Here is a 27,545-nt window from a genome sequence, read left to right on the forward strand (position 1 = left end):
GTTTTTCCTTCTTACATTACCGTAAATTCCACTACGGGTTCCCCCATTGCTCGTTCCTTACACCTTGCGCTTCCTGTGCTTTCCGCCGTGCGTTTCGCAGCGCGTTCCGTTATACACAACGCCGTGCATTTTCCCATAGGTTCCTGGTCGGTACCCTTCTACCACCCCCCGTGCATTCGTTGTGGCTTTTCCTTGCGTTTCCTTGTCCGTGACAGCGTACGCTCCCAATGTCGCATTCTATGTGCGTTTCCTTGCGTTTTTGATGCATTTCGCCATGATTTTCACCGTGCGTTACCCCTTGGTTACTAGAAGGCTCCCTTCAACGTTGGTTCTCCCATCATTTGCATGTCCGTTACACCATGCTTTCCCTGTGCGTTCATTCGTGCATTCCTGGAGCTTTCTTCCATTACTTCCCTGTGCGTTCCGTTACGTTCAGTCCGTCGTTTTGCCATACCTTTTCCGTGCGTTTCACCATGGTTTCCCAATGTTTCCCCCTCCCCTTCTAAGCGTTTTCTCGTCCGTTGCACCCTTCGTTCCCTGTACTTTGCCTTATTCATTTCCTTGCTCGTTTTCCTATGCATTCCCCCCGCAGTTAAAAACCCCCCGTCATTCCCCTTACGTTTCCCGTGGGTTCCGCCTGATGCGTTTCCCCTTGCGTCAGGTTCCGCTGTACGCAATGCTTTATATTCTCACACGAGCCATCCTTCTCAACCCCACAGTTATCCGTGCATTCATGTGGGTTTCCCCGTGCCTTTGTTCGTCCGTTCCACTGTATGTTTACTGTGCGCCCCTTCGTATATTTTCTCGTCCGTTCCCGTGTATTCGCCTTGCATTGCCCGTGCGTTCGGCCATGGAGAACCCCGTACGTTTCGCCGTAAGTCTCTGATGGGTCAATTTCGTTCCCAGAGCCCTGACGCAGACCAGAAGGATCGCGGCCTCTGGGGACGAGATTGCTGATGGGTCCCTTCAACCTTCACCGTGCCGTGCCGTCGCGCATTTCCATTCACGTTACCCCATGTGTTCGCAGTAAAAAAGGCCGTTTTTCCTCACGGCGTTTAATATCTCATTTTGTCATGGATAAACTTTAAATTTTAAGCGGGCGTTGACCTTAAAGGGACATGGTCAGCATTCTTACCGCGCGACCTGGACAACACGTTGAAAAAAGTCCATGATGGACTTTTTCAAAACGAACCCAGAAATCTGCTGCAATCCTCTCAGTGTTTCACTAAATAAGAAAATTTAGAGAAAAAAATACACCGAGAAGGTGAAGCAGATTTCTAAGGCTCACGCGTATTTTGATTTCGGGTTGAGGTGGACTTTTTTCAAAACATGAACGCTGACCATGTCCCTTTAATCCTTCAAGTCCTTGACAAGAAGCATAGGGCAAGGTGGCTTGATCCAATCTTTCGGTGGCAATACTTCTAAGTTTGGATAGACAAAGTTTCAGTTGATGCATAGACTACTAGATATATGGTTGAAGTGGGTTCTATCGAGATCGGCATTACCATAACAACACAGCGACGCAAGTGTTATTTTTGCAAAAGCTAGAAGTTTTTTTTTTTAAACCGTTTACGGTAAAGCATGCGTTTCCGACAAACCACAAACTTGCCTCTACTGCTGCCTCGTACCCAGACGCCTCTCTCTTTTTTTGGGGGACATGGGCGCGCAAGGGAGGCGCCCGGGGGGGGGGGTGCTTCTACTGGCCGTAACTCTGCTTCGAATGTGGCGAGTCTTTCATTTTCTGCGCCTACTGCGTTTTAGCCAGTTTGTTTTCTTCAAAATTGGAGAGAAGAGGCTCGCCCCACTCCCAGCACGACTTAAAACATATTCGCGCCCAGTGTCCACAGAAAAGAGTAGAACTCAATTTATCTTTTGAATTGTCATTTTAATTATTAACCGTAGAAATTCTCTTTGTCTAATACGTATTTCGGTCCTTGTCATAGTTGCATTGTTGACTCTTTCTGAACTTGTTTTGCAAGTGCCAGTCATCAATAAGGAAACGCAATTTAACTTTAAGTAGCCCTTCAGCCTACAATCAGCTTGAAAAAAGTTGATACAGACATACTATCGCACCGCTTTGAAAAAAAAAAAAGATATTTCAGTATTTCGGGTAGTTACTTTTCCAAGTGTCTCATGCATCTTTTGCGGTGGATTGTAGATATTCGTCAGTAAAAATGGACCATATTATTCAAATACATTAAACTTCTACTGCAACTGTATCTGATTACTATTATCCAATAAAAACATAGTGGGAATACAATCGACTATGCCAAAGTCACACTGGTTTATCACGACCAGGATAAGTAATTTAACTTGACAATCATCCTGCTCAGGTTATAGCTTGTCCAGCTGAGAACCTTAAAGCACAAATGCGTTTCCAGGTGTAAACTTAAATGTTTGTCCTCTTGTTGATTGTGCAATAGTTTCGTCGGAAGCAGCTCAGGAAACTCTTCTTGTGAAACAAGACAACGCGCGGAAAGGACTAAGGAATTGTCACCAGGCCTCCCTTCACCATTCTTGCGAGTCACTGTTTTTTGTTCTTCGAGCTCTTAAGTCACCGGAGATAAATCACCATGAAATCTGAACCCACTTTTGATGTCACGATCTCAGCATAACCTAACCAAATATTGTTGTTTGTTTGGTAAGCAACGTGTAAAGACATTGGAATAGCTGGGCAGCAGTGGAGAGGACGACTATCATTAAATTCATCCTATTCGACACAAATCAGCTGGTGTTATCTTGCGGAACTGCCCAGAAGGTACCTGTTAAAGAAAAGAAAAAGAAAATTCACTACAATGTTAGCACAGCAGGGTTCAACCGTTATTGCAAGAGATAAATATAACGCGCGAGTTTTTGGCGTTTGGCGTGCACGTGGAAGAAGTACGCGAGAGAGAGGGAATTTACGCCGACCGGTTAGCTCAGTTGGTAGAGCGCTGTACTGTTTTGCGGGAGATCTCGGGTTCGACTCCCAGACCAGACCAACACTCACGGTCTTAAAATAACTGAGGAGAACGTGCTGCCTTTGTAATGACATCTGCAAACGTTTCTGGTCTTCTCGGATATTAAAGGACGATAAACCGTATGCCCCGTATCCTGCATCTTCAGTGTTATGACCAGCAGGGACATGTTTTCTATTCACATGTATCTCTGGGTTGGTTGGTGGGTTGAGATCATACACATGGACGGATAGCGGTTGCCCAAGGCGCCTGATATGCTGATATCCGGTCTCATCCCATAATTCTAACTGTGAAGCGCATTGAGCTTTGTTAATGCGCTACTATATAAGAACCTACATCATTCATTCATTCATTTCCTCGCGTGCCCCCCCCCCCCCCCCCTTGCAACTACACGACCATGTGAAAGGATGACTTCATTACCTAAAAGGCATGTTATATTATCTTGAAGTTATGAATAAGTTATTTTAAAGCACCGAGGGGAACATTCAAGCGCAAGTAAACCGGTGTCTTACCATTCGTTTCTGCATTTGACGGCTTCTTTTCGGACTAATCTTTTCTTATCATCAACTGAGTCAGCTAACGCTCTACATACTTTGGTTTTGTACGGGTACACCTATCAGAAAAGATAAGAAAATAGTCAGAGACAGTTGAGAAGGGGGCATGTCAAGTAAACGAGCGACAAATGTTTTAGTAAATTGGAAATAAAAATCAAGATAAGTTTACCGCGTGGTGAGGTAAAGTTGTCATAACTCCTAGACACTTCAGAGCTTCTGTTCTAATTTTCTGAAAACAAAAGTAAAAAACATATATATTTATACAGCGCAGACATCCACACCAATCATCAAATACAGTATCACGCCAGAGAAATTCTCTTGCACATTTCATACGGTCCAGCGACTTCTTTTAAGAGTTTGAAGGGCCACAAAATTCTATTTACACACTGAACCAACACGATTTTCCTGCGACGTTTTACATAGTCCAGCCCTTGAACTCTCTTCCGTGCGCCCTTTATAGCGGTTGAACCCAGGCGCGAGAAGAGAGAGTCCAGGGACTAGACTATGTTAAACTTAGTAGGAAAATTGTGTTCCGCCTGGGTTCAACCCCTATAAAGGACGCGCGGAAGAGATAGTTCAGGGAATGGACTAAGTTAGACAACGTAGTTAGTAGTGCAGCTTCCGGGGGTTTAAACTCACGAGATCCCGCTTAAAGTACCAATGGTTTCCTGTAATTGGTAGACCTAATATTCTAGAGTTCTATTCTAGAAAATCGAAACATTGTGATTGGGTATCTTGCAATCTACGCATGTTTTGGAACCTTGACGAATCCTGCTAAAAGTGGCTGACAACACTGTATCTGGTGGTGTTAAACAGCCTCTTAAACTTCCTTTCACAGTACTGCTTGCTTTCATGAAGGAAAATAGAAGAGACGAATGACTTTTTTAACGTTACCGTAAATGATCTAATAAACGCCCGGGGCGTCTATTAAATTTTAGGGGTTTTACAGGGGGCGTTGAATAGATATGAGGCGTTTATTTCACTCAAGCTGAAACAACGTCAACAAAAAAATAAGACACGAAGTATGCTCGCGGAGTAAGACAGAAAACAGAGTTTGTGACTAGGAGTCTAATCTGTTCTGCGCTAATGCAAAGCCTGTAGATGCCGTTCATAGTTCGATATCGATGTTTTCATCGACTTCGGGGCAAACCATGTTGGTATCGTTGGCCTCTTAGATGTTCGAATCAAGCAAGAAACTAAATAAATTGCTTGATCTTACTCTATGGAGCGTTGCCTTGGTTTTTGAGGCGATCCATAATTTGGAGGGGGCGTCTATTAGACACGGGGCGTTTATAAGAGGGGGCGTCTAATACAAACGTTACACTTGCGGGGGAGCGTTTATTAGATACGAGGCGTTTATTTGAGAGTGGGCGTTCATTAGATCATTTACGGTACACTAAAGGCATTCGTGAATTACCATTGACAGCTGAAACTTTGACAATCCCAGGAGCATGGGAACTAATGAGGTCACGTGACGTGTAATTATCTCTGGAGCATCCAGCACAAGTGAGTACAGGGTCTGTAGTGTGGACAGCTTTAAACTCTGTTCCTCACATGATAACGACTGAACCAATAGCGGCATCAACTAAGGTAGAAAACAATAACGGAAAACTGAGTTATTATGTAAGTGGTGCAATCTTTGTGAATAACAGTAAACGAAATGTGACTTGGAAAACCAATTATTCTTAACTAAGCTAGTGTTACGGCCGGGGCACTGTGCCGTTGTGTTCTTGGACAAGACACTTTACTCTCACAGTGCCTCTCTTTACCCAGGTGTATAAATGGTACCTGCAAATTTACTGCTGGGGGGTAACCCTGCGATGGACTAGCATCCCATCCAGGGAGGAGTAGAAATACTCCTAGAAATACTTCTAGTCGCTTAATGCTACGGAAACCGGGATAAGCACCAGCCTGATGGGCTACTAGGCTCGAACGCAGACTTTACCTTTACTTTAAGCAAGTGTTATTACTTACATTAGGCACTTCAGAGAGCAGAACTTGTTTAGGTATCCACTGTAGTAGATGAGACAGTGCACACAAGTAATGGTGTTTAAACTCTACAAAAAGAAGCCAACACAGGAAAAAGGTTGAATGAATGATGCTGAGTGATCGGAACTACAATATTTAGAGCTGGCCGCTATTTCTTTCTCCTCTTTAAGTCATCCCTTCTCCCAACCCAAACCTCCTGCCCAGCTCCACTCGACCTAACCTGATCCATCCCACTCTACTGCACCGTTTTTGTTTTTAAAATACACATGTTTTCTTTATCAACGAGTGAAAAACTAGCAATACCTGTTAGGTAGATAAAGGAATCAGAGACAAAAATGGGGGATTCTTTTATCAGCCCAATCACATGACATCTTCAAAAGTCAAATGAAGACGTTTACTTTGAAAATCTCAAAAGCTCACCTGGTTCTGCTGAATGAAATCCTTGTATCAGCTTAGGAGCAGTTTCCATGAAAAGACGCTGACGGTACATCATCTGCCAAGAACAAAAACAGGTATTACAAATATAACAATCTATTGTAACCTTACTCTTTAAGGGGTTACGTCACGGGGATTTCGCGAATTTTTGGTCTAACCTGTTCTGAAATTAGTGGTAGGCAACTTATAAACCCATGAAAAACATTATCTTTGAACATCTAAAGGAAGTTAAAATATTGATTTGCAGATAGAAATCAAACCACGGCTATAAATATCGAGTTTTGGAAGACGCACGGAAAGTTGTAACAGAACTTGTAACAGATGTTGTAATCCATTTCCATCCTAGCCACCCGCAGTCAAAGAAGCTTGTCGCCAGTTTCAGTATTCTAATATAGCAAAAGTCAATAAAAATGGACCATCATTTTTGGATTTCCTACGACACAAATATATATTTCGGCGGTTCAAAAATCTGTTAAAATCCGCGACAAAGCTCGTTTAAAGTGTTAGTTTTTTTTTTCTGGGGGGGGGGGGGGGGGGGGGGGGAGGGGGGGGGGGGGGGGGGGACCGTCACTAAATCACTTGTAGAATCGAAATAAAACAATCCTCCAGCGTCAGAAAAGAGATATTTATCAAATACACTGCAAACTCTAAATTAAAACAAGGTAAACTCATGTACTTGTGACCTCGAAATCATCCAAACATCGTTTTAACACAGAGAGAACTTAAATAGAATAGATTTTGAGAATCAATGCCTACCCTGTAATTAACATGCATTTTGACACTCATTACTTCTTCGTAGTCCGCCATGATGATGTAAAAACCATCTGCTGCTACACGGCCAACATTTCTATCAACCAACAAACTTAAAACCTACAGGAAACAATACAAATATGGCAGTTTTCAACTAAGTGTCGTAAAACCAAAAGCGAAGTAATCACTCTAGCCAATTACAAAGAACACAGAAAATCCAATGAACCAATCAAAATTTAAAGCAATACATGCAGCCGGCACGAAGAACGGGAAAACGTGCGCGAGCGAGACACGATTGGTTTTGGTTAATTCTTATTGGCTGAGAAAGTGGCGCGAGATTTTTAATCCAATCACGAAGCGTAGCAATGCAAAACCAAGGCAAACGCAAATTAATCTCGACACTCAAGTGAAAACCACTCTATTAAGGCTACGTTTACACGGGACCGGACCGGAACCGTTCCAAACCGGACTGGACCGGATCAGCTTCTGTTTACATGGAACCGTTTGGATCCGATCTAGGTGTTTACATAGGACCGTTCTGGAACTGGTCCGGAACGGATCCAATACTAGACCTGCAAAACAACAGGTCAAGTTTTGGATCCGTTCCGGACCGGTTCCAGAACGGTCCTGTATAAACAGAAGGCCTATCTGATCCGATTTTCGGAGTGGATCTGTTTGGAACCGGTCCCGTGTAAACATAGCCTAAGGCACGTTTTCATGAATACTTGTTGACACTGTTACCATAAATGCTTGCATAATGTAACAGGGGAGAGAGTCAAGTGCTTACTGGATGGCTGCTTCAGTTATAAATATCTCAGAGCCCATCCCGTCCTAGCCATTTTAGCCACACCTGACCCTGAAATATTTGAAACTGAAATAATTGAACTACTCAGTCATATCATTGGTAAACAGCGACCCAAATTTCCATTGCATAAGGAACTATTTTTATTAGCAGTTTATGTTTTTTTGCTGTATTCTCCAACAAGTAAAGGTGTTATTCTTGGGTTCAACAAGATGCTAACATCGAAGTGACTATGTGAAACTTTAGATTGCAGGGAAACAAGCAACGCAGAGTAAAACCCAGTACTTCTTGTTGCCGGATCTCTTTTTGTCGAAATGCTCGTACCAGACGTCAATGTAACGTGTAGGAAAACTTAATTAAATAGGCCAATATTTCAACTAGTAGAACTAGTCTTCTTCAGGGCCAGCGCTATTATGGAAGAAATAACAGTACGTCGGCCAAGAACAAGAACAGGAACCCGTGTCAGGAACCGTTATTTCTTCCAGAATAGCAATGGCCCTGAAGAAGGCTACAATCCTAGACAAAAATCTTGGACACTTAACCAACTCGACAAATAATTGACATTGTACTGACCTCCCCCGTCCCACCCCCAATTCAATGTTGGTTCTATCCATCATACCGTGAGACAATATCTCAACATTGTTTTTGGGGGAAGGGGGCTCAGAAAATTAAACAATAACTTCTTAACGAAAAAAAATTTGTCACTGAGCACTATTCCTGTAAGCGTTCTAAGGACTTTTGTTTAGGATTGTAGTAACTAGTCAAAATATTGGCCTATTAAAAGTGTCCTTGGCCGCAATCGAAGTGACACTATAATGCAAAAAGTCCGTCTTTCAGACAGTAAAACAGTGCAAACGTGATGGAATCGCTTCTTCTTGCTACACATTTGCACTAAGACGACTACCTCTACTCGTTTGTACTAAGCGATCAAGTGACGCAGCACTTCCAAGTAACTATGGAATTTGCTATAAGGGCATTTACAATGGAAAGTATAACCTACCTTCTCGATAAATTGAGGTGCTAGTGCATGAGACCGAACCACTACAGCTTTAGTCAACTGCAAGGCAACAAGTGAACGTATCATTGTAAGGCATAATCTCATAAGTTATTGCTTTCTAGTGTCAGGTTATTACGAAAACAACTTACAACAACAACAACAACAACAACAACAACAACAACAACAACAACAGCAATGACCATAACAACAACCAGTAGGAAACTAGTAGTTTATTAGCCAAACAATTACACAGTTATTTTTTCCTGGGTTTAAACCACACACACGGTAGTACTAAGTCCTGCATCTATACTGACTTGCAAAATAAATCATATCATACCCAAAGCCAAGTTATAGCAGCCCTTTTCAGCGAGCCCTCTTTGTCACTGACTTGCCATATTCTGTTCATCAACTCATTCAACAGTGATGTTAGCTGATCACCTGCAGGACAAATAAAGAATCATATCATCGTATTGTGTCTAACCTGTCATAAAAAACTGGACAAAATGTTTTCACACACAATCTTAGTACTCTTACTAATTTTGATGTTGTAATGTGGTGCAACTTAGTCTCCTTTACAGCATGTTTGATGACCCAAACAACGGCAACAAATACGATTATAAGACTCACCTTCAGGCAGCTTATTTATTATCCCAGCCAGACACTGGGCCCCACTCTCTGCACTTCTGTCATGGTCACAGTGGCACGCTAAACACTGGAGCCTGGGGATTAGATCTGCATGCCGTGGGATGACAACCTTATAACATACACAAAGTCGTTAAGTCTTAGAATCAGTACAGAAGGAAAGGTGTGTGCAGGTCGAGTAAGGGCTTCATATGGGGTTTTATAGCACAAAGCAGCATCACAAAATTACAGAGTAATCTAAAGCACAGTTAAAAGAAGAAAATGGTTAACTAAAGATGCCTGGCAAACATCAAAGTAGTAAACAAAGATGCCAAGATTTAGGTTGGAAAGTCCATGACTGTGCACATCTTTTGTTTTCCGTTCATACACTATGCTTGAGTTAAGTAAATGTAAATGCTTTAATTGGTTAGTTGCATGAACACATGTAACCACCTATTGTATTTTGTCGGGCTTTGTGCACTGTCAACCCCCAAAATAGCAAACAAAAACCTATAACAAAGAACTTTGCCGGGCTTCATAACCATTTCCCTCTATAAACTATGTTTAATGGTACCGGTAATTTTACCTCTCGTCTTGCAGAGCATAAGGTGGATGTTAAAAGTGATACAAGCTGAGTTTGTTGCCATGGTGATGTGCACTGCAAAAAAAGGTAAAAAGGAATGTTGCATGTCACAGTTCAGCTGATTGCAAGACTACACAAGTAAGCACTTACATCAAGTGGTGAAAATGTTTTATCAACAGTTGTTTCCAGGTAAGGAGATTTTTCATCTAAGTACAATCCAGCAAAATCTTGCAGAAGATTATGTGCTGATCTGTAATTAAAAAAAGAAGAATACAAGACAGTATTTACATTAATGACAATATCAAATGTAACTGGGGCGAACAGAACTCAGTGTACTGGACAGCCTGGTCTTTAGGTTCTTAAGCAGGCTCAAAACACTTTTCAGTACTTTCCAGCTTTTAAACTTTGATGGGTCAGTGCTAAAAACATTTATCAGTTACTGCTACAAAAATGGTATCAAAGAAATGCCCAATCATTGATAAATAAATTGTGGTTATTTTTTTGATGCAACTTACGGTATAACCTGTTAAAAACACCTTTTATTTTAGCTTTAAGTGCTTGTAACTCAAAAGGTGTCCTTCATTTTTTATTATTGAATCATGACCAGCATGTTAAGATACCACTTTCTGCAAAGTTAAAAAAACTTCTCCAAAGCAGTTTCAGAGCCACCTTAAATTTTCGAAAATTTATGAGGGCAAGATTTCCTTCAATCTGAACATAATTTACACCATTGCAAACTAACATATTATTGAGCAACAGGTCATTTGAAAGGAAGTCACTTAGAACAGATTCTTGTGTTAGCTGTGTTCCACTAGACACAACATTGTCACCTTAAGGTTAACACTTTAATATTTACAAACTTACTCGATATCTAAATTACTTGTTACTGTCCTGAGGATGGCAGCAATTTTGTCCAAAATATCCTTGGACTTGAATCCAGCAATTCTTTCACTTGAGCCTACAAGCAAGACAGCAGAATGCGAAAACAGAAAACATTATTGTAAAAGGTAAACTGTAAATTATGTGATGTTTCAGAAAATATCTATACCCCTTTTATAGAAGGTGTCTTGGCTTGAACCCCTCCACACACCTGCCCGTCCTTTTTCTCAACCAGTGCCGTGCCGTGCCGTGCCGTGCCGTGCCGTGCCGTGCCGTGCCGTGCCGTGCCGTGCCGTGCCGTGCCGTGCCGTGCCATGCTGTGCCATGCCGTGCTGTGCTTAAAAAGCATTGGCTTTTGAACCTCCCTACCCTCTCACCCTCTCCCCAACTTCTCCTCCAAAATTCCATTGACCTTCCTTGGGTTGGGTATGGGTATTACCCTGAACAACTTGGATTTTCCATCAAGAACACATACCTTTCAGGGCAACTTTCAGTGCAATCCTCATAACACCTGGAATAAGAGATTGTTTAAAGTATGCAGATGATGTAATTCCTTTTTTAATTGATCCTGTTAAGAAAAACAACCACAAAAAGATTGTAAGAACAAAGGAACTACTAACAGTAATCACAAATGAAAAAAAATCCTGATAAGTATTGCATGTGCATGTTTTCAGCACCTTACCAAACCAAATTAAGACAATGTAGGATTGATACAAACCATTTATAAAACTTAGATCATTCTCTACCTAAATCAAAATAGTTGATATGGTTCAGAAATATGTCAATATGTCAGAAATACATGCAGTTGATATGGCTCTTTAAACTTGGCCTGCCCCATTTTAAATGAGAATCCAAAGGAGGGCTATCATTAAGCAAGAGAGCAGCAAGACTTTGGAACACTCTTCCTAATATCTTAAAGAATTTAAGCCAAATTTTACATTGTTTAAAAATGGGCCTAATTGATTTTAAGGCATAGATCTTGTCTTGAGGACATTCATCATTTTAATTACAGTTTTTCAATTTTTAATTCCTATTTTTCCTTTCTTTAGAATTTTTTAATTGTACATTATGAAAATTTAAATTTAATTTTTAAATATTTGTATACCGGTATTAATTGGTTGTAATTTGTAATTCAAGGGCCGCTAGTTTATCAGTTTTTACTGTTTGCTGTTACCCTCTTTTATTAAAGTTGACTGATTGATTGATTGAATAATTGCATAAAATTAATAATTTATGAAACATGATTGGTTGTTAAACAATCATGTAATGAGCTTGTAGAGAAACCTTACATAACACAACCTATCCAGTACTATATTCATTAAGGTTCTATTGGCTATAGCAAGTTGATGAAAAGACTCATGTCGTACTGGTGTAATCTTGTCCAACATACCTTCTACAATATTCAGAATACATTGAAACACTCTGCTAATTTGGGACTGTGAATCGTCACAAGAAGTCTCTGCTAAAAGAGAAAATCATTGTCAACAAAGATATAACTTACAACAAAATCCAACAGAAAAGTCCAACATTACTGTTCCACTAAAAACACAAAACTGTAGTGTACTTTTGAGAAATGTTAAATAATCACTTGTATGAACAGTTCCCATTTTCTATCACCAAACCATAAAAATACTTTACAAGAACTGAGCTGTAAAGTAAGTCTTGGATAAAGTTTTTCAATTAAGACAAGGCCTTGTTCCCAAATTTCATTGTTTTACCCTTTCACTCTATTAAAGGAACATGCACTATACTGTGCCATAGCATGCAAAAGGACCAAGTGCCTCCCCCCCCCCTCCCAAAAAAAAAAAAAAAATATTGGATAACACAAAATAAAATGCTTTCAGAAGGCTGGAAATGCTATTCTAGAGACCCCAGATTTGAAAATCTCCTGGTGGAAGCATGCCGCCGGACCCCTAAAAGCTTGCGCCTCTGGCACTGTACTTGTTATACATGTGCACTGCTATAGAAAAAGAAGTTCTGCATTTTGACTGGCTGTAAACTCTCTTTAATCTCACAGTGCTTCTCTCCAACAGTGTATAAATGAATACTGGGGAATTGTTCAGGCAACCTGACAAATTTGCTGGGTTGTAACCTCTGCTGTACTAGCATCCCATCCCGGGGTGGTTTGCATTACAGTCAACTCTCTCTTAATGGACACCACTACAACACAGACACCTATCCAACACCTGATGTTTGTCCCGTCCCTGCTTTTTCAGTCATTTTACTGTAACTAAACTCCCTATAAGACCCGTGGACACTCTCTAAGACGGACAGTTGGAGCTGGTCTCAACAGTGTCCGTCTTAGAAAGAGTTGGCTGTACTACACTTCTCTTACCCTCACTCAAGTGCTGCACATGTTCAACAAGTTGTGGGATTACTTCATGGATGACTGACTCCTGAGTGCACACAGCAATAAGAGCATTAAGGACACACTGATGACTGGTGGGGGTGGTCTGGGGTGGATTGCTTTCTGTGTCCATTGCTGATCCATCTTCTGTCAAAGGAATAATGTAACTTTCATTCAGTTTAGTGCATTATTCTACTTTTAAAAATTAAATATTTGCTTCCCTCTTAAAGAAAAGTTGTTTTGGTTGCAAATAAATTGTAGGTAAACATAAAATTCCATGAATTCATTACTCTATTATCTAATGACAAAAAATCGAAAGTCTTACGTATTTTTTGTTGTGTCTCTAACGAGGGCAGCACAGTTGATATAATGACATCAGGGTATTTCCTGGACAGCTGGGATAAAGCAGAAGAGCTGATCTGGCTAAAAACCATATAGTTTAATCAGTAAAGTATTTATTATTTAATGTGTCAAAAACATACACATAAGCATGGAAAAGCTGAAGAGGCACTCTTTTTCTAACTAGGATTCTTAACACCCAGACATACATAGGAACTAAGGATAAAGGTTTCTCATCTACTCATTCGCATTTTTGCTTTGGTTACTTTACACAGCATGTTTTTAAACATTAAAAGCAACAAAAAGAAGTGATAAGGAAAAAGCTAACAATACCTTAGAGAAGCTTCTCTACTGCCAAGTACAATAGAAGTGACATGCTCAACTAGTAACTTCACCTAATAAGACAAAAACATAAACCCTTATTTTGAAGCTAGAGTAATAAAATTAGTGGTTGTTATACATATCTTTTAATGTAAGCCCACAGAAGTTTATTTTACGTATTTTATTCTCAACACAATACTCAATACCGGTAAGTTATAAAAAACCCAATAAAGTTTTAAAGTTACCACACTGCACTGCACTTCACTGCACTGCACTGTACTCTAAAAAGCCTTAAGCCTATAGCCTTTTATCTTTCTTAATTAGGCCTGAAATCTGGTTGTCTTGGGTTTTTACCATAAGTAACACAAATTAAAATAGTTGGATGCCAATTGTAGACATTCTTCAATAGTTAAAATTTATTGAAAGCATAGACTTGCCTCCTTTTCAGTCAACATTCCTGATAAGTCAACAAGGACCATTAAACATTCCACTGTTGCACCACACAAAGAAGAGTTGGAATCCGACAAGAAAGAAAATAATGTCGTACAAAGCGTCTCCTTGTACTTCAGTACTGGGCTGTCTAGAGAAAAATAAGCAATAAACCTTCATGAATACATTCCTTTGCATTAAGGGTTTGTTAACTGATGAATAAGAATTAAAATTGCCCAGTTATTGATAATCAAGTTTAAATTATTAAGTTCTATTTACTGACTATCTTATATTAATTTTTCGGTTAATCAGTTATTATGGCACATCCATACAATATTTCCTCTTTTCCATTGGTTTCAATTATTCTTATCACCCCTTTGCTTGTAAATGTACTTATACTCAGTCTATGTTGTGGTTTAAATTTATCTTTTGTTTATTATTTTTTTCAAACCAGTTTGTTATGTATTTCCTTTTGTTTCATTTATGCTAATGCATACAAAACAATGAAAAAAAAATAATTAAACTGGTTTAAAAACATTTAATAATGAAATCTAAGTTTAAACAACAAGATATACAGAGAAACTAAATTACAGATTTTAATCTTTTACAAGTACAATAGGCCAGCTTTGGAGAAAGGTGTTTTCATTCCATCACAACATGATATTATAATAATTGGTATCTCATACTTACCAGCACTCTGTCTGTGAAAGGTTTTGGCAGCCTTAAGAAGGTTCACAATTGTGCCAATAAAGATCTTTTTATTGGAAATCTGAAATAACAACAGAATATTTTAAAAAATTATCATTGCATGCTTCATGTATCAGCAATAAAGTTGAACTTTTGGTGATGACACCTCTTCTTTGTAAATGCACATTCAACCTTTTTAAGCTGGCACTTACAGTCTTACCCACATGCAAACATCACATTTTTAAGAAAGTTTCACTGCAGAAGAAAACACAGTTAATTGAGCATGACATACAGTGCTCTAAAACTGAAGTTACTGTTATTTAACTATGTTGCAAAATTTAATGTTGTCAAGTGGTTTCTGGCACTCAATGTCTGGCTGTCTGGCTTTTGTCTCAAGTCTTGCATAAAATTGTTTAGGCTGGTCACAGCATGGCATCCCTTATCAATAGCCATGTCTAGCCAGAAACAAAACATAATATTTCAAAGTAAAAGCTCTTCCTGGGCATCTCTGGTATGCTTTACTTAGTTAGCCATTGCTCTAAAAGCATTATGGACCAATTACTTGATTGGCCCCTTCTCCAAGGGAAATAAACTTGCATTCATGAAGCTTTTGACATTGTTTTGGCCCGTATCCAGCACTGGCTGTTTATGTGGTGTCAGTGTGCCATGCTGGGGAGGCAAGTGAGGCCTAAAAGGTTCAGATAATCTAGTTGACCTGCCAATACTCTTGTTTTTTGCAAGCATGACAGTGCTGAGTCTTACAATTGTGCAAGGCAGCGAGGCATGAGAGGCATGCAAGACAAGGCAGCAAATCATGCAAGGCAAGGCAGCAAGGCATGTGAGGCAGAAATCCCTACTCCAAATAAAAAGGCTAACCGCAAGCTACCAAAGCCAACATGAGGCTAACCATAGTGCTTTTTAGGCTATTAACCAGAATGGATCACATGCCTCAGTGCCTCACACTTTGTGATGACCCACAGTGCAGGGGAGACAAACAGGGCTTCAAAAGGTCACACAGTCTTAATGACCTGCCAATACTCTTGTTCTGCCTGTTAGTGACTGTGTAGTGGGGGCAACAAGTGAGGCATGCATTGAAGGTCATGCAAATTAAAGTTGTTTGCCATATACCAACCCCTGATATGTCAGTATAATATGTCCCCATAACTACAACAAACTACCTCTGTCTTTTTTTGTCTGTCCATGTGTGTGCCACAATAACTACTGTGCAGTTCCAGAAAATATCCATACCCACCAGTTGGAAGGTCATTCAAAAATCCGAGAGGATGGGGGGGTCTCAAAGGCAAATTTTTTAAAGGAAAGTATGGGGCTTGACTGGAATTTCCAGGGGAGTGGGGGTATGGATATTTTCTTGAACAACACGTTAAATAAGGGGACACGGCAACAAATCGAGGTGACACAGAACAGGGACCTAAAAACTCCCATCAGCAGACACCTCTCTTTAAAAGCACTAGCCTAAGCCTTGAGGCTTGGTATCACTTGGTACATGATTAAAAATGAAATACCTGGGGTTCATCTGATTATACCGTTTTGATAGCAGGATTTTCAAGGTCTCAAATTACACACTCAGTTATTTTAGATTAGGCCCAAAAATGTTTTATGCTTCAGCAGGCCTTGGGTTCAATTCACTTTACGAGAGGAACACAACAATCCTATTATTTATGCTTACCTCAATGTCTTGTGTGAATTGTTTCAGCAGCAGTGGAAAGATGGAGTCGATAACTCTCTGGCAAGAAGGTTCTGAGGAAGTGTGCACAACATAAAATAAATATCATATTTTATTGAAAATAAGAACATGCTTACCAACATGACCAGAAAAAAAAAAACAATTAAGTTATAAAAGCAAAAGTTTATTTGATGCTAGCCTAATTAGTAATAAGGTCTCATTAGTAAATAAACCTCTTCAGGCAGCTGGTTTATTAGAGGAAAATGTCAGAGGCTGAAAGATTGTCCAAAAAATGAAACTTTGAGAACAATCTTTCAGCCTATTATCTTCTAATATACCAGTTGTTTTTGTTAATATTTTAAAATTTATTTTAAACTTGTATCTTTATTCTGAAAAGCCCTTTTTTATGGGGTATATTTTCTGATACCCATCATCCGATTTTGACACATGTGATGTGTTTTGTCCAATGAGAGTGTACGGAATTTAAATAGTGGCTTGTAATGCAAAGTATACCTGCTGCTAAAGCTGCTGCCTGTAGAATTCTACCACAAGGCTTCATGAGCTTAACATCAGTACCAGTCACATGACAACAATCTACAAGGGTCAAAATAAATTATGACACAAATAAATTTAGTTTTCTTCAAGGGTCTCTGCTACATTGATACCATAGATTTCCACAGAGTTCAAGTAATAAGGATCTCTTATTTTGAATTTCATTAGTACAGTCGACTCCTGATAACTTGAACCCTCGTTAACTCGAACCTCGCGCTAACTCGAACCAAAATCGATTTCCCCTGGATTTCCGTTATACATTTACTGTAATTTTACCCTCGGTAACTCGAACCCTCGATAACTCGAAAATCTCCTGCTAACTCGAACCAACTTTCGTTTCCCTTCAGGTCATTTTCTATATAATTTTACCCTCGATAACTCGAACCATGTCTGTCAATACATATGACAAGTCAAGTAGTCCAAAACGTTGAAATTATTTTGAAAAGAAAGATGTACACAAGTTAGAACGCCCCTCAAAACGCGAACTGTGCCATGCCATTGTCGTGCTACAGACGTTCAGTTCGTTTGTGGAGGCCCGCGTGTGGAGGTTGATACCGATTCTTCCAAATCCCACCTTAGAAAACTTTATAAGATTATCGCCAGGGCGAATTAACTGACTATTTCTCGAAAAGTAAATTGCATGAACTCTGTAGCAGTAGCCTATAGCGCATTAGCGTTGTTCTCTTTGAAACCTGCAAAGTTCGCAGCTATTAAAATTTACTTTGTTTTATGTTACAGTTCTGTTGTGACGTATACCTGAGAGTGATTTAGAAATATGTTGTTCCTTTCTCTTTCGGCTTATCTATACTCTAATTAAATTTGTTTATTTAAAATGTACAATGGTCCACACTGTTCTATGAATAGAAAATCAGTAAACACCCTTTTTTCCTTATTTCCGGTAATTTGTTTTCAACTCCCGATAATTCGAACTCCCGATAACTCGAACCATTTTCAATTTCCCTTGAAGGTTCGAGTTATCGGGAGTCAACTGTACTTATACATGCACTGTTACTCGTAGCTGCACGAGACTTTCAGGGAGATTATCTATGTAAGTTCAAGCCGTGCTAATAAATGTAACTGTAAAAGACATGACATCACATGTTTAACAGCAAGTAAAAACTTGCAGAATTTTATCGTGTCTCATGTGGCAGAAGTCGTAACACATCAATGTTCTACCATGCTGTCTATTTACATGCAAGCATGGTTTACTTTATCAAAATATTAATAAAATGCTCAAGGAATTGTGCACTATGATCGGTAAGTTTAAGTTCACTATAGCATGATGAAGATATTGTCTACATGATCAGGTGCATGCATTATCAAGTGATAATAATTATTGAGGCATATGTGAGAATCACTCTCGTGTTTGTAAATTCCTGCACGCTTCAATTACTCAACAATACACTTGGGTGAGTTTAAACTCTTCCCTTAGTATATCTCCACTAACCTACCTCTTTGAATGATTTCTAGAAACTCTTCATATTTCTCCTTGGTAGTTTCCTTCAAAGGGAACATTAGAAGAGAACATTAGAATTTCTTTAGTCAGATTATTAGGCATCCATCAGACAAAGTCTGTGAATTAACACACTGTAGGCTGGACGCTGTGTTTGCTGTTACTAAACAATCTGATTTGAAACTTGCAGTTGCGGCTGCAGTTCTGACAGATGAACTGTTTAGAACTCATGTAGGGTTTTTGAGAGCTCACAAATGGCCTTCCTCTTCACTGTTTTCACCTCTGCTGTCAGAGCGATGTGCTGTCCTCCAACTAGGAGTGCTTAAGCAACCCTCCAAGTTAAGACCATTTTAGTTGCCATGGTGATTCTGGAGCTGCCGATTAAATTGGAACCAAAGTCGCCAGCCTGGCAACTAAAATTGAAAGGAAGGATTGAAAGCGTGAGCTTAATTTAACGACAAATTTTTTTCACTAGTGAGCAGTCGGTGGCCAAATGGCCACTAAGGAAAAAAATAAACTTGGAGGGTTGTTAAGTAACACATCTATGCTCTCCAGATCTTTTGATCTCTCTCTGTTTACCACTAGCTTTTTTTATTTATTTATTATTAACTACCACTCTCAAAAGCCCACGATGGGAAAGAAATTGCTGCAGCTACATGATCAGGCTCAATAATTCAACTCATTAGTCTTTTTGGAAGATGTTTTACAATCAACAAGGCTGACGTACCTCCACAGACCCACAAAGGTTTCTTACAATGCTTGTCACTGCTGTAAGACTAGCTTCCTGCAATGTCATTTAATAGATAATTATCAGTTAAACATAAAACTTAGTTTGTGAACTTTTCTAAGCTCTTGTAACTTGCAAGTCTGCATGTTGTAAAAAAAATTGAATGAATAAATGAATGAACAAATGGACGGACAGATGGACGGGTGAATGAATGAAGAAAAGTCTGCACATTGTTTGTGCTGTATACCAAGACCTTGATCCACTCATAAGGAAAAATTTGATCTTGGGTCCAAATAAGAGTCATTTTATTTTAATGAGGTTTTATGCATTACATGGTGCATCAATACATTATCTTAACTCACCTCTAACACAGAATTTACTGAATGGAAAATCTGAAAGGGAAAATAAATCAAAATTGAAAAAAGTGCAATCAAATGTTTAAACAAAACAAAAAGGTCGAGACATACTAGCTTAAATATGGTGAAATATGGCAGGGTCAACTTTTACATGCAAAGCAGTTAAAGTACCATTTTGTATGGTTTTCTGTATGCCCGACTTTGTTTTTATTATAATAGAATAAAAGAACTAAAATTATAATATTAATTAGTAGATTTCAAATGGGAATTCTTAAACTTACCGCAGTTTTAATAGCTGTCCAAAGTTGCTCCAAATGTTCAAGTAAATATTTGCTATCATACACTTCCAAGCAGGTTGACTGTTAAAACAACAGATTGTATTAATAAATAATACATGATTGTTCCTTATAAAAATCAATTATACTACAATTGTCATGTAACGGATGACTCACTAGGGTCAAAAGAGAATCAATTTTGGCATCAATTATATCAGATGTCAGCTTTTCCATCAAAAGAGGAAGACAGAACTGTGGAATAAAAACAAATGATTAATTAAAAATGTTTACTTAACAATTATGTGATGAAGTATTACCATACTGGGATATACAAACAAATAAGTGCAATATCCCAAGACCTAACGGCATGTCTTAATTTGTGAAAATGCAATAAATTAATGGAAAGTGCACTGGTGTAACAGCTCTTGCAAACTTGTAATTCTACTGGTTCTCTAGTGTAGCCAGTTGCAACTGTTTTTGCTATAGACCCAATGCAAATAAGGTTGCCATTAAGTTTCGGCTTCCAGAAGAATTATTTGACTTCAAAATTAAATTCTTTGACTTAAAGATCAAGTCAAAGTAAATCAGTGTATAAGTTTTAAGGCTATAGTTTTATCTGATGGGAAGTTACGGGGACATCAATGTGGCAAAAAAAAAAAAAACATGAAAACAAGGCTATAGGCAGGCCAGCGTGGCTTTTTCCATACAAGCTTCTCAAATTTGAATGACTAACAAATCTGCAGACTTTAAATCAAAAACACTGAAATTTCTCAGTTAGTGTTACCATCAGCGTTTTAAGAAACTTGACCGAACAAAACAAATGAATGACAACCATCTTTGCATAAGTTCTATAGTAATTGATTTTTGGTATAAAAGATGGTATCTCCTAGTTGATGTTTTTCTTTCTTTTCATCACCTCCCTGCTTCACAATGTATCAATCATGCAAGGAGAAAATGAATTTGAATCACTCTTGGGACTTAAAGGTTGATGAAATCATTCTGGAACTAAATGTTTTTAATAAATGTCTTCAAAAGCTCTGTTTTGCATTTTTCAAAACAATCTTAAATAACATTGGCAGCAATGAGCTAGCCTGCGAGCAGGCTCTCATTGGGGCACGCGCGAATATACCTTGGGGCACACGCGAGTGGCGAGCGTAGCGATAAGGCGGGGAGTGGCGCCAATAAAGTGAGCCTGCTTTGATCTCTGTATATTTTTCATTTCTGCTTTGCCTGAGCAAAGTGAAATACCATTGGCCGAAAGGCGAGAAAGGTGAGAAAACTGTCAATCTGTTTTGTTTGATGAGGTGCGATCAGATCCCCATGGAGTCGTTCAGTTTGCCGCTTTTTACTTGTAAACCAACATATTAGCACAGTTAAGCGAGGATAACACCGGCGAAAACTTTCTGCTTTGACGCTTGAAAGGAATTTTCTGTTGCGATCACACGAGCCGACTCTCCATATTGGACTTTTAACGAACACGCACACAGTCGGCAGAAATCTCTAACCGAAGGAAGAAGAGGTTTTTTTTTCAACGCTTGCTTTATTTCTTCGGTGTAGCATTCACAACCGACATTGTGGAAAGTTTGCATTGGAAATTTTCCCGATAAATCTAAAACTATCAGGCTTATTCGCTGTCAACGTTCCTGTCAAACTTCTATTCCCGTGAAACTTAATTGACTTATCAGTGTTCCTGCGGTTTCCGGGGTGGAAGTGAAAAATTAGCTTGCTTTGCTTGCTGTCGCGGCTTCGCCGCTCTCGTGTAGCTCTCGTGCGTGCCCCAAGGTGAGCCTGACGCCGCTCGCTGTCGCGGCTTCGCCGCTCTCGTGTAGCTCTCGTGCGTGCCCCAAGGTGAGCCTGCTCGCAGGCTAGCAATGAGCTGATTATCAGTCTGAGAATGTTCCACTTCAACTCACAGGAGCAAACTGGCTTGTGGCAGCAAGACACTTCCGCAAACTTGACACCAAATCATCTTTCTTGATTCCATACGGGTCATCTGGAGGCTGAAGGAAAAGCATATTTGCTAAATTGAACCTTATTTTCTGATGACTTGTGCCTTGGAATAAAATCGTTAGCAAATACAAAATAATGTAATCATGATAGTGGGGGGGGGGAGGGGTCAGGGGGTTCAGCCTCTTGCCTCTGTATCTTTTACTCCCACTTCCCGCCCCTTTCTTTAGTGGTTCCCATGTCTTTGTCCCATATCTATTTCAAAAAATAACGAATTGCTGCAACACTTTACTTGTTTTCTCCCGGTTCCTGCCACCTTAGGAATCCCACTTCTTACCCTCTCTTTTCCCACCACCCGTCCCTTTTCTCCCAGGCTCCCGTCCCCCTGTCCCCCTCCACATGATAAGTAACAACATGCTAACTGTTAGTCACAAAACACTCAAATCACTAGTAAACTTTTTACACAATCCCTTTTGAATCAAAGAAAGTAATATTAACCCTTTGACTCCTGGACATTTTCCAAAAAACGCATTTTTTAATAGATGTTTTTGACCTTTTAAGGTCTATTAAAAGCTAAAATAGCTCCAAATCACTCAAAACGGCCCTTGAAACACAAAATTCATCCTTGTTTCTCACCAGAATCACGTTTAACAACTTTTTAGCTTGTGCATGCGCACAAATCAAAATTTTTACATAGTTTTTGGACGATAAACCATCCTACCACTTTAGGCTTTTCGTTTTTTGTTTGTTTGTTTTTTTTTTTTCGCTTTTTTTCTTCCTTTCTTTTTGCTGCAGTGTTTGGCCTTCTAGCAGGCTTCTTTTCAATAGAAGAATTTCCGCGAAAGCGCAAACGAGGCAAGAACTACTTACCATGGACAAGCAAAGGGTGGAAAGAGGCAATTTTCCTCTGAGTTTTTCACTAAAATTTTGAAGCGTTATGGTGCATAATTATTTCAAGTTCCATTAATCTTATCGCGCTGGTTTAGGTATCGTTGGAAAGGTCTTCTTCTGTTCAACAATTTGAGCATAGATCGATGTCGCCTTTCTGGGTGAAAGGTGATGACGTCACAAGCGGAACAAATGCTTGGATCCTTTGCGGCCGGTTTAGGCCGGTTCAGGAGTCAATGGGTTAATATTCTCATAATTTACAGTGGCATGGCCGTTAACAATCAACAAAAGATCAAGATCTTATAGCCAGCTCAAAAAACACTTACTGGAGTGAAGTCGATGGGAAAGTAGCAAGATGTCACATCAAACAGATCTTCAACAAACAAATCTGAAAATGATAAAAAAATGCTATACTTAATATAACAGACAGGCCAAGGAATGTTAAACAGTTAACTAAACAGCCAGACACCTTTTAAGTATGGTAAACCTTGCCTGTCGTCAAAATATCTGGGATCTGTCTGGGATGTGGGGATCAGAGTGTAAGAATGTAAGAATTAAAGTTTCATTGATAAGTTACTGGGTACTTTCACTATTTCTAATATCCATTCCTAATGTACTCGTACACTTAAGTCTGAAGTCTTACCTATTGAAAAGTTTCCAATGATGACTCTGACCAGCTCAAAGATCAACAGCAAATTCTGTGGGTCCTACAAAAATTAACATATTAATTAATCAAACATCATATTTTGCAAGAACATTTTGGAGTTTAATCTGTTAAATGCAGCTCATATTTTAGTCTGTCAGTAGTGCATTGACAAACTATCAGGTGACAGATTTCTGATAGTCCACTGACAGTTAGAAACAGTTAGTGGTAACCAACAAACTATTTTATATAAGCCAGGAACACATGACAAGTTATCTGTGAGACCTATAGTTGTCTAATGAACGCAGTTAACAGCCCAGGGAGGGGGGGGGGGTACTCGGGATGTTAAGTGACGGGGATGATCGAAGGATTTTTTTGGGTTTGAAATTTTCGATTCTGGGTTTTTTGGGGGGTAGGAAAATTTGGCAAGTATTTTTTTGATTTAAGTAGGGATGTTTTTGGGTATTTAAAACAATCTGAACATTCGTGGTAGTGCTTTGGCTGCGTTTTTCTGTGAATAAAGTACAAACAAACGTGTTTTTTGAGGGGTTAATTTTTGATCTAGGGATTTTTTTTGGGTTATGTTGGACGCCCTCGGGATTTCTTTGGGTCTTGAATTTTTTTTCCCCTTTCGATCATCCCCGTCATTTGAAATCCCGAGTACCCCCCTGGGGTTAACTGCTAGTATCATGGTGTTCTGGGGTAAAGTACATGCTTAAGGCAACTGCTTTGTTGTGTTTACATGCAAGAACAGAGAAAATTTTCTGACCTTTTCTCCATCCACAGCTTGAATGAAACCAAAAACAAAATCATTTCTGATCGTCTTCATAGCTGCAAAAAGTAACAACTATAGAAATCAGTCAAACATGCCAATATAACAACCAGATTTGTCCACTGTCCAGATCTATAAAGCCGTTCAAGTTGCAACAATTTTTTCAACACAGTACTGCAGCTTTGAAAACTCTGTTGAAGTTCTATCTGCATGTACATGCTTTAATGGCTGTGAACTGTTAATGGTTGGACTTCATAATGATACTGTTTACTTAGCATAATATCAAAGAGGGAGGTTATTTTGTTCAATAGAGGGGAGTGGGAGTGTTCAATAAAGTTTACCAGTATATTCTTTTTTTTTTCTAATTTCATCGCTGAATCAACCAGTGAATGTAAAATTACCCACTCACCTTTTAGATATTTATTTAGAAGAACAGCAAACAAATTGTATGTGGTCAGTCGCCCTTCCTTCAGCAATGACTGGTGATTAAAACATGTAAAAAAAAAAAAAAATAGTTAGAACTTTATAGCATAACAACCCCAGCCAGGTAACAAACCAGGATAGCTGGATCCAGAGTCCATGGCTACTAAACCTTTATGATGTAACACAGCTATTACTCCATGACAACGGCTGGGTGCAATCGTGTACTTGACCTAAAATACTTATTCTAAACATCTCTAGTTTAATCTCTTTATTATTAACAGTGGAATCCCAATAACTTGAACCTCCAAAGGAAACAAAAATTGTTTTGAGAAATTGGGGAGTCCCAGGAATCAGGGGGTAAATTTTCAGTATTTGACTGAAGGAAAGGAAACAACTTGATTCGAGTTATCAGAGGACCCGAGAAATCAAGGGTTACAGGGGGCCCTGCCAGGGTAAATTTCGACAAGCAACATGGCCCAAAAAGTAGTGACAGCACATTAAATAAAACTGCGACAAACGACCACCCTTATGGAAAAATTTCGACAAGGACAAGCAATTTTCCTTCAACTTACAGCGACATGAAGAGCGATAAAACAGCGACACGGAACATTTTTAAATTAAGACAAGCGACACGAGACCCCCCTGGCAGGGCCTCTTACAGAAATCAAGATTCCATATGTTTTTTTGACTATCACCACAACATGACAATCAGTAAGAAACACAAGGTTAAAAATGTATCAATTATTTATGACTGGGTCTTTGTAAACATCACCTGGACATGAACTTCTTTAAATACAGTCTGAATAAGCTTCACACAGTCTGCGTCTGAGACATTTTGATTGCTCACCTGCAAAATGCACAAACATAATTATATGTAAGAACCTCACACAAAACATCATTCCGAAAATGAAATATATCAGGCCCGGTGCAACCATCCTAATCTAGTATAGTGCTCAGATAAAAAAAAAATACATACCAGAGCAAGAATACCAAACAGTGCATGAGGAATAATGGTATAATGATCCTTGAGCCTATCACACAGAAATTCACAAAACAAAGTCACTGAAAAAAAGAAAAAAAAAGAATATTGACTAAAGAATCATTAGCATCTATAACCAGTATAGGAGGGTGGGGTATGAAAGTTTGATCAAGATCATGATATATATATACATGTGTCAAAGCAAAAGCCGTATACAGAGTAACAGTAGTCAAACTTGATCAACTAACTTTAACAGTCAAGAACCTTTTGGGTGTTAATTGTAAAAAATGCCTTGTCCAATATGAAAAGATTCCCGAATTTGTTGTACATGCACTGAGCAACTACTCAGGACTCTCTGGAAAACGCTGTCCCATCCTGTTTATCGTATTCATCATGTATAGGTTGGCTTCATTTCCAGCTGTTTTGGGAGTCTAGTTCTTATCCTCCTGGGCAAGGAATATGGCTCACAAAATGTCAAAACTCTGGTTGATGGATCTATGGGAGTGGCTTGGGAAGACTGGTCCTTTGTCATTTTGAATGCAGATTGTAGTTGTTTTATGGTTTGGGGTGGTTGTCCTTGATAAACCACTAGTGTAATGAGGCATTATTTTATTATAATTTTAATCTTATGGAGGGGGTGGGAGCACATCCCTGCATGCACAGTATAAAACATGTAGTATGTACGCTACTTTTTCGTATAGATCAGAAAGGTATGTATTATATTTGTTCCAACAGTCCCATATTCTCCTTGTAGTACTATTCTTTCTAAAACACAGTGCTTAGTTACACAATATTGATGTATGTCTGAATTTCAGTATCTCCAGCCTTAAATACAATATATCACATTCAAGGAAAACAGTTGGCCCTGTTACATTCAGACATTCTTAATGCTTAATGGAATACGAAGCTCCCTTTCTTTCCTTCAACCCCCCCCCCCCCCCCTGCTCCCCATCTCCCCCACCCTTCTCTTTGGGAGCTTCTATCGTCTTTCTATTCGCCCGTGTATTAATATTGTAAGGAAATACCGAATTAAGATGTGGATCAATACTGGGACTAAACAGATTTAAGCTGAAAATAAATATGAAAAACTACTTTACAGAACAACCTTCCTTTTCCTGAAATGGAAAACCAGCAAGACGATGCAAGACATCGGACAACAAGTGGACCCCGTGGCATCTCTTATCTACATCAGTGCTTGTTAGCTGTGGACTATAAAAAAATAATAATAATTCTATTGCATTGGTGGGTTGTCTGCCTATGATTTGTGCAAAATGACGGCATTGTGATCAAATGTTTACGAAAACATACCAAATTCCTTCGTCTTATTAAAACAGGCAAGATAAATCTATCTATCTTATGGAAAAAATCGCTACAACTTTGCTTGAGAAATTAAACTGAGATTACATAACCGCAATTAAATCAACAGTCACATAAACAATGATCAAATATTCTCACCCAAGGTCTCCCACAAAGGTAACAAGATCAAGGCTTCCTGAGCGTACATCTGCAAGAAATATTGTTACACCCATTAAACAATTGCATTGCAGGAATAGAAGCTCGAAAATTTCAAACCTTTGACGATCCGAGAAAGATGCTGTTCAATGTTTTCTTCCAACATTTCATTCACCGTGCCGTCCGCCATTTTGGAAATATCGCCATGTGACAAAAATGCGAGGCGACTGGGCCGATACTGTATTGCAGGCACGCAATGCATACAAAAACAAGAACGAGAAAGACTTTTTCAGAGACAAAAGAACTCGATATTCCCCCCCCCCCCCCCCCCGTTAATCGATTTTTTTTTTGAAAATTCTGACGAAAAAAAGAGTCCAGAATAAGTCCTATAGCAGGGGCTTCTAGTAAAATCAGTTATATTTTTCTTTACAAAGAAATCTTCGGAGAAATACCGTAAACAAGTGTGTTTGATAATTGGAAAGATTCTTGCGTTTGAGACAAGGGGGATTGTTTCGAGGAGGGCACATTTTTGAAATTCTACGATACGTTTAATGGCGAAAAAATGGGTTAAAATGATTTTGAGGTTACTTTATACACCAGGTTGTAACGCACCACGATAACGAAAAATCTCAATTTTCTTGAACAGGGTTTGTATGCAACAACAATAACTCCCAGAAATCAACTCCTAGAAGCTCCTAGAAATT

The 27,545-nt window shown here is 39.1% G+C and overlaps 1 protein-coding gene across 1 annotated transcript; it reads right to left on the bottom strand.

Annotated features, from left to right (window-relative positions):
* Positions 1–1,864: 1,864 nt before the first annotated feature.
* LOC144643297 (MMS19 nucleotide excision repair protein homolog) lies at positions 1,865–27,037 on the bottom strand. The gene is made up of 37 exons (XM_078502500.1): positions 26,962–27,037; positions 26,845–26,893; positions 26,495–26,598; positions 25,387–25,472; positions 25,183–25,257; positions 24,397–24,466; positions 23,985–24,046; positions 23,216–23,279; positions 22,899–22,960; positions 21,651–21,737; positions 19,915–19,989; positions 19,744–19,821; positions 19,469–19,498; positions 19,107–19,163; positions 18,378–18,426; positions 16,888–16,968; positions 16,378–16,448; positions 14,694–14,772; positions 14,012–14,154; positions 13,587–13,648; positions 13,240–13,337; positions 12,903–13,061; positions 11,958–12,029; positions 11,043–11,135; positions 10,553–10,646; positions 9,839–9,938; positions 9,692–9,763; positions 9,112–9,238; positions 8,822–8,922; positions 8,488–8,544; positions 6,692–6,805; positions 5,921–5,993; positions 5,486–5,568; positions 4,929–5,096; positions 3,681–3,740; positions 3,470–3,570; positions 1,865–2,762 (listed from the first exon to the last, which is right to left on the bottom strand). The coding sequence occupies exons 1-37, from the start codon at positions 27,029–27,031 to the stop codon at positions 2,735–2,737; spliced, it is 3,054 nt and encodes a 1,017-aa protein (XP_078358626.1). The 5' UTR covers positions 27,032–27,037; the 3' UTR covers positions 1,865–2,734.
* Between the last annotated feature and the right edge of the window lie 508 nt (positions 27,038–27,545).

Source organism: Oculina patagonica, chromosome 2 (assembly GCF_052425735.1).
Source record: "Oculina patagonica isolate OP01 chromosome 2, crgOcupat, whole genome shotgun sequence".
NCBI classification, from domain to species: Eukaryota; Metazoa; Cnidaria; class Anthozoa; order Scleractinia; family Oculinidae; genus Oculina; species Oculina patagonica.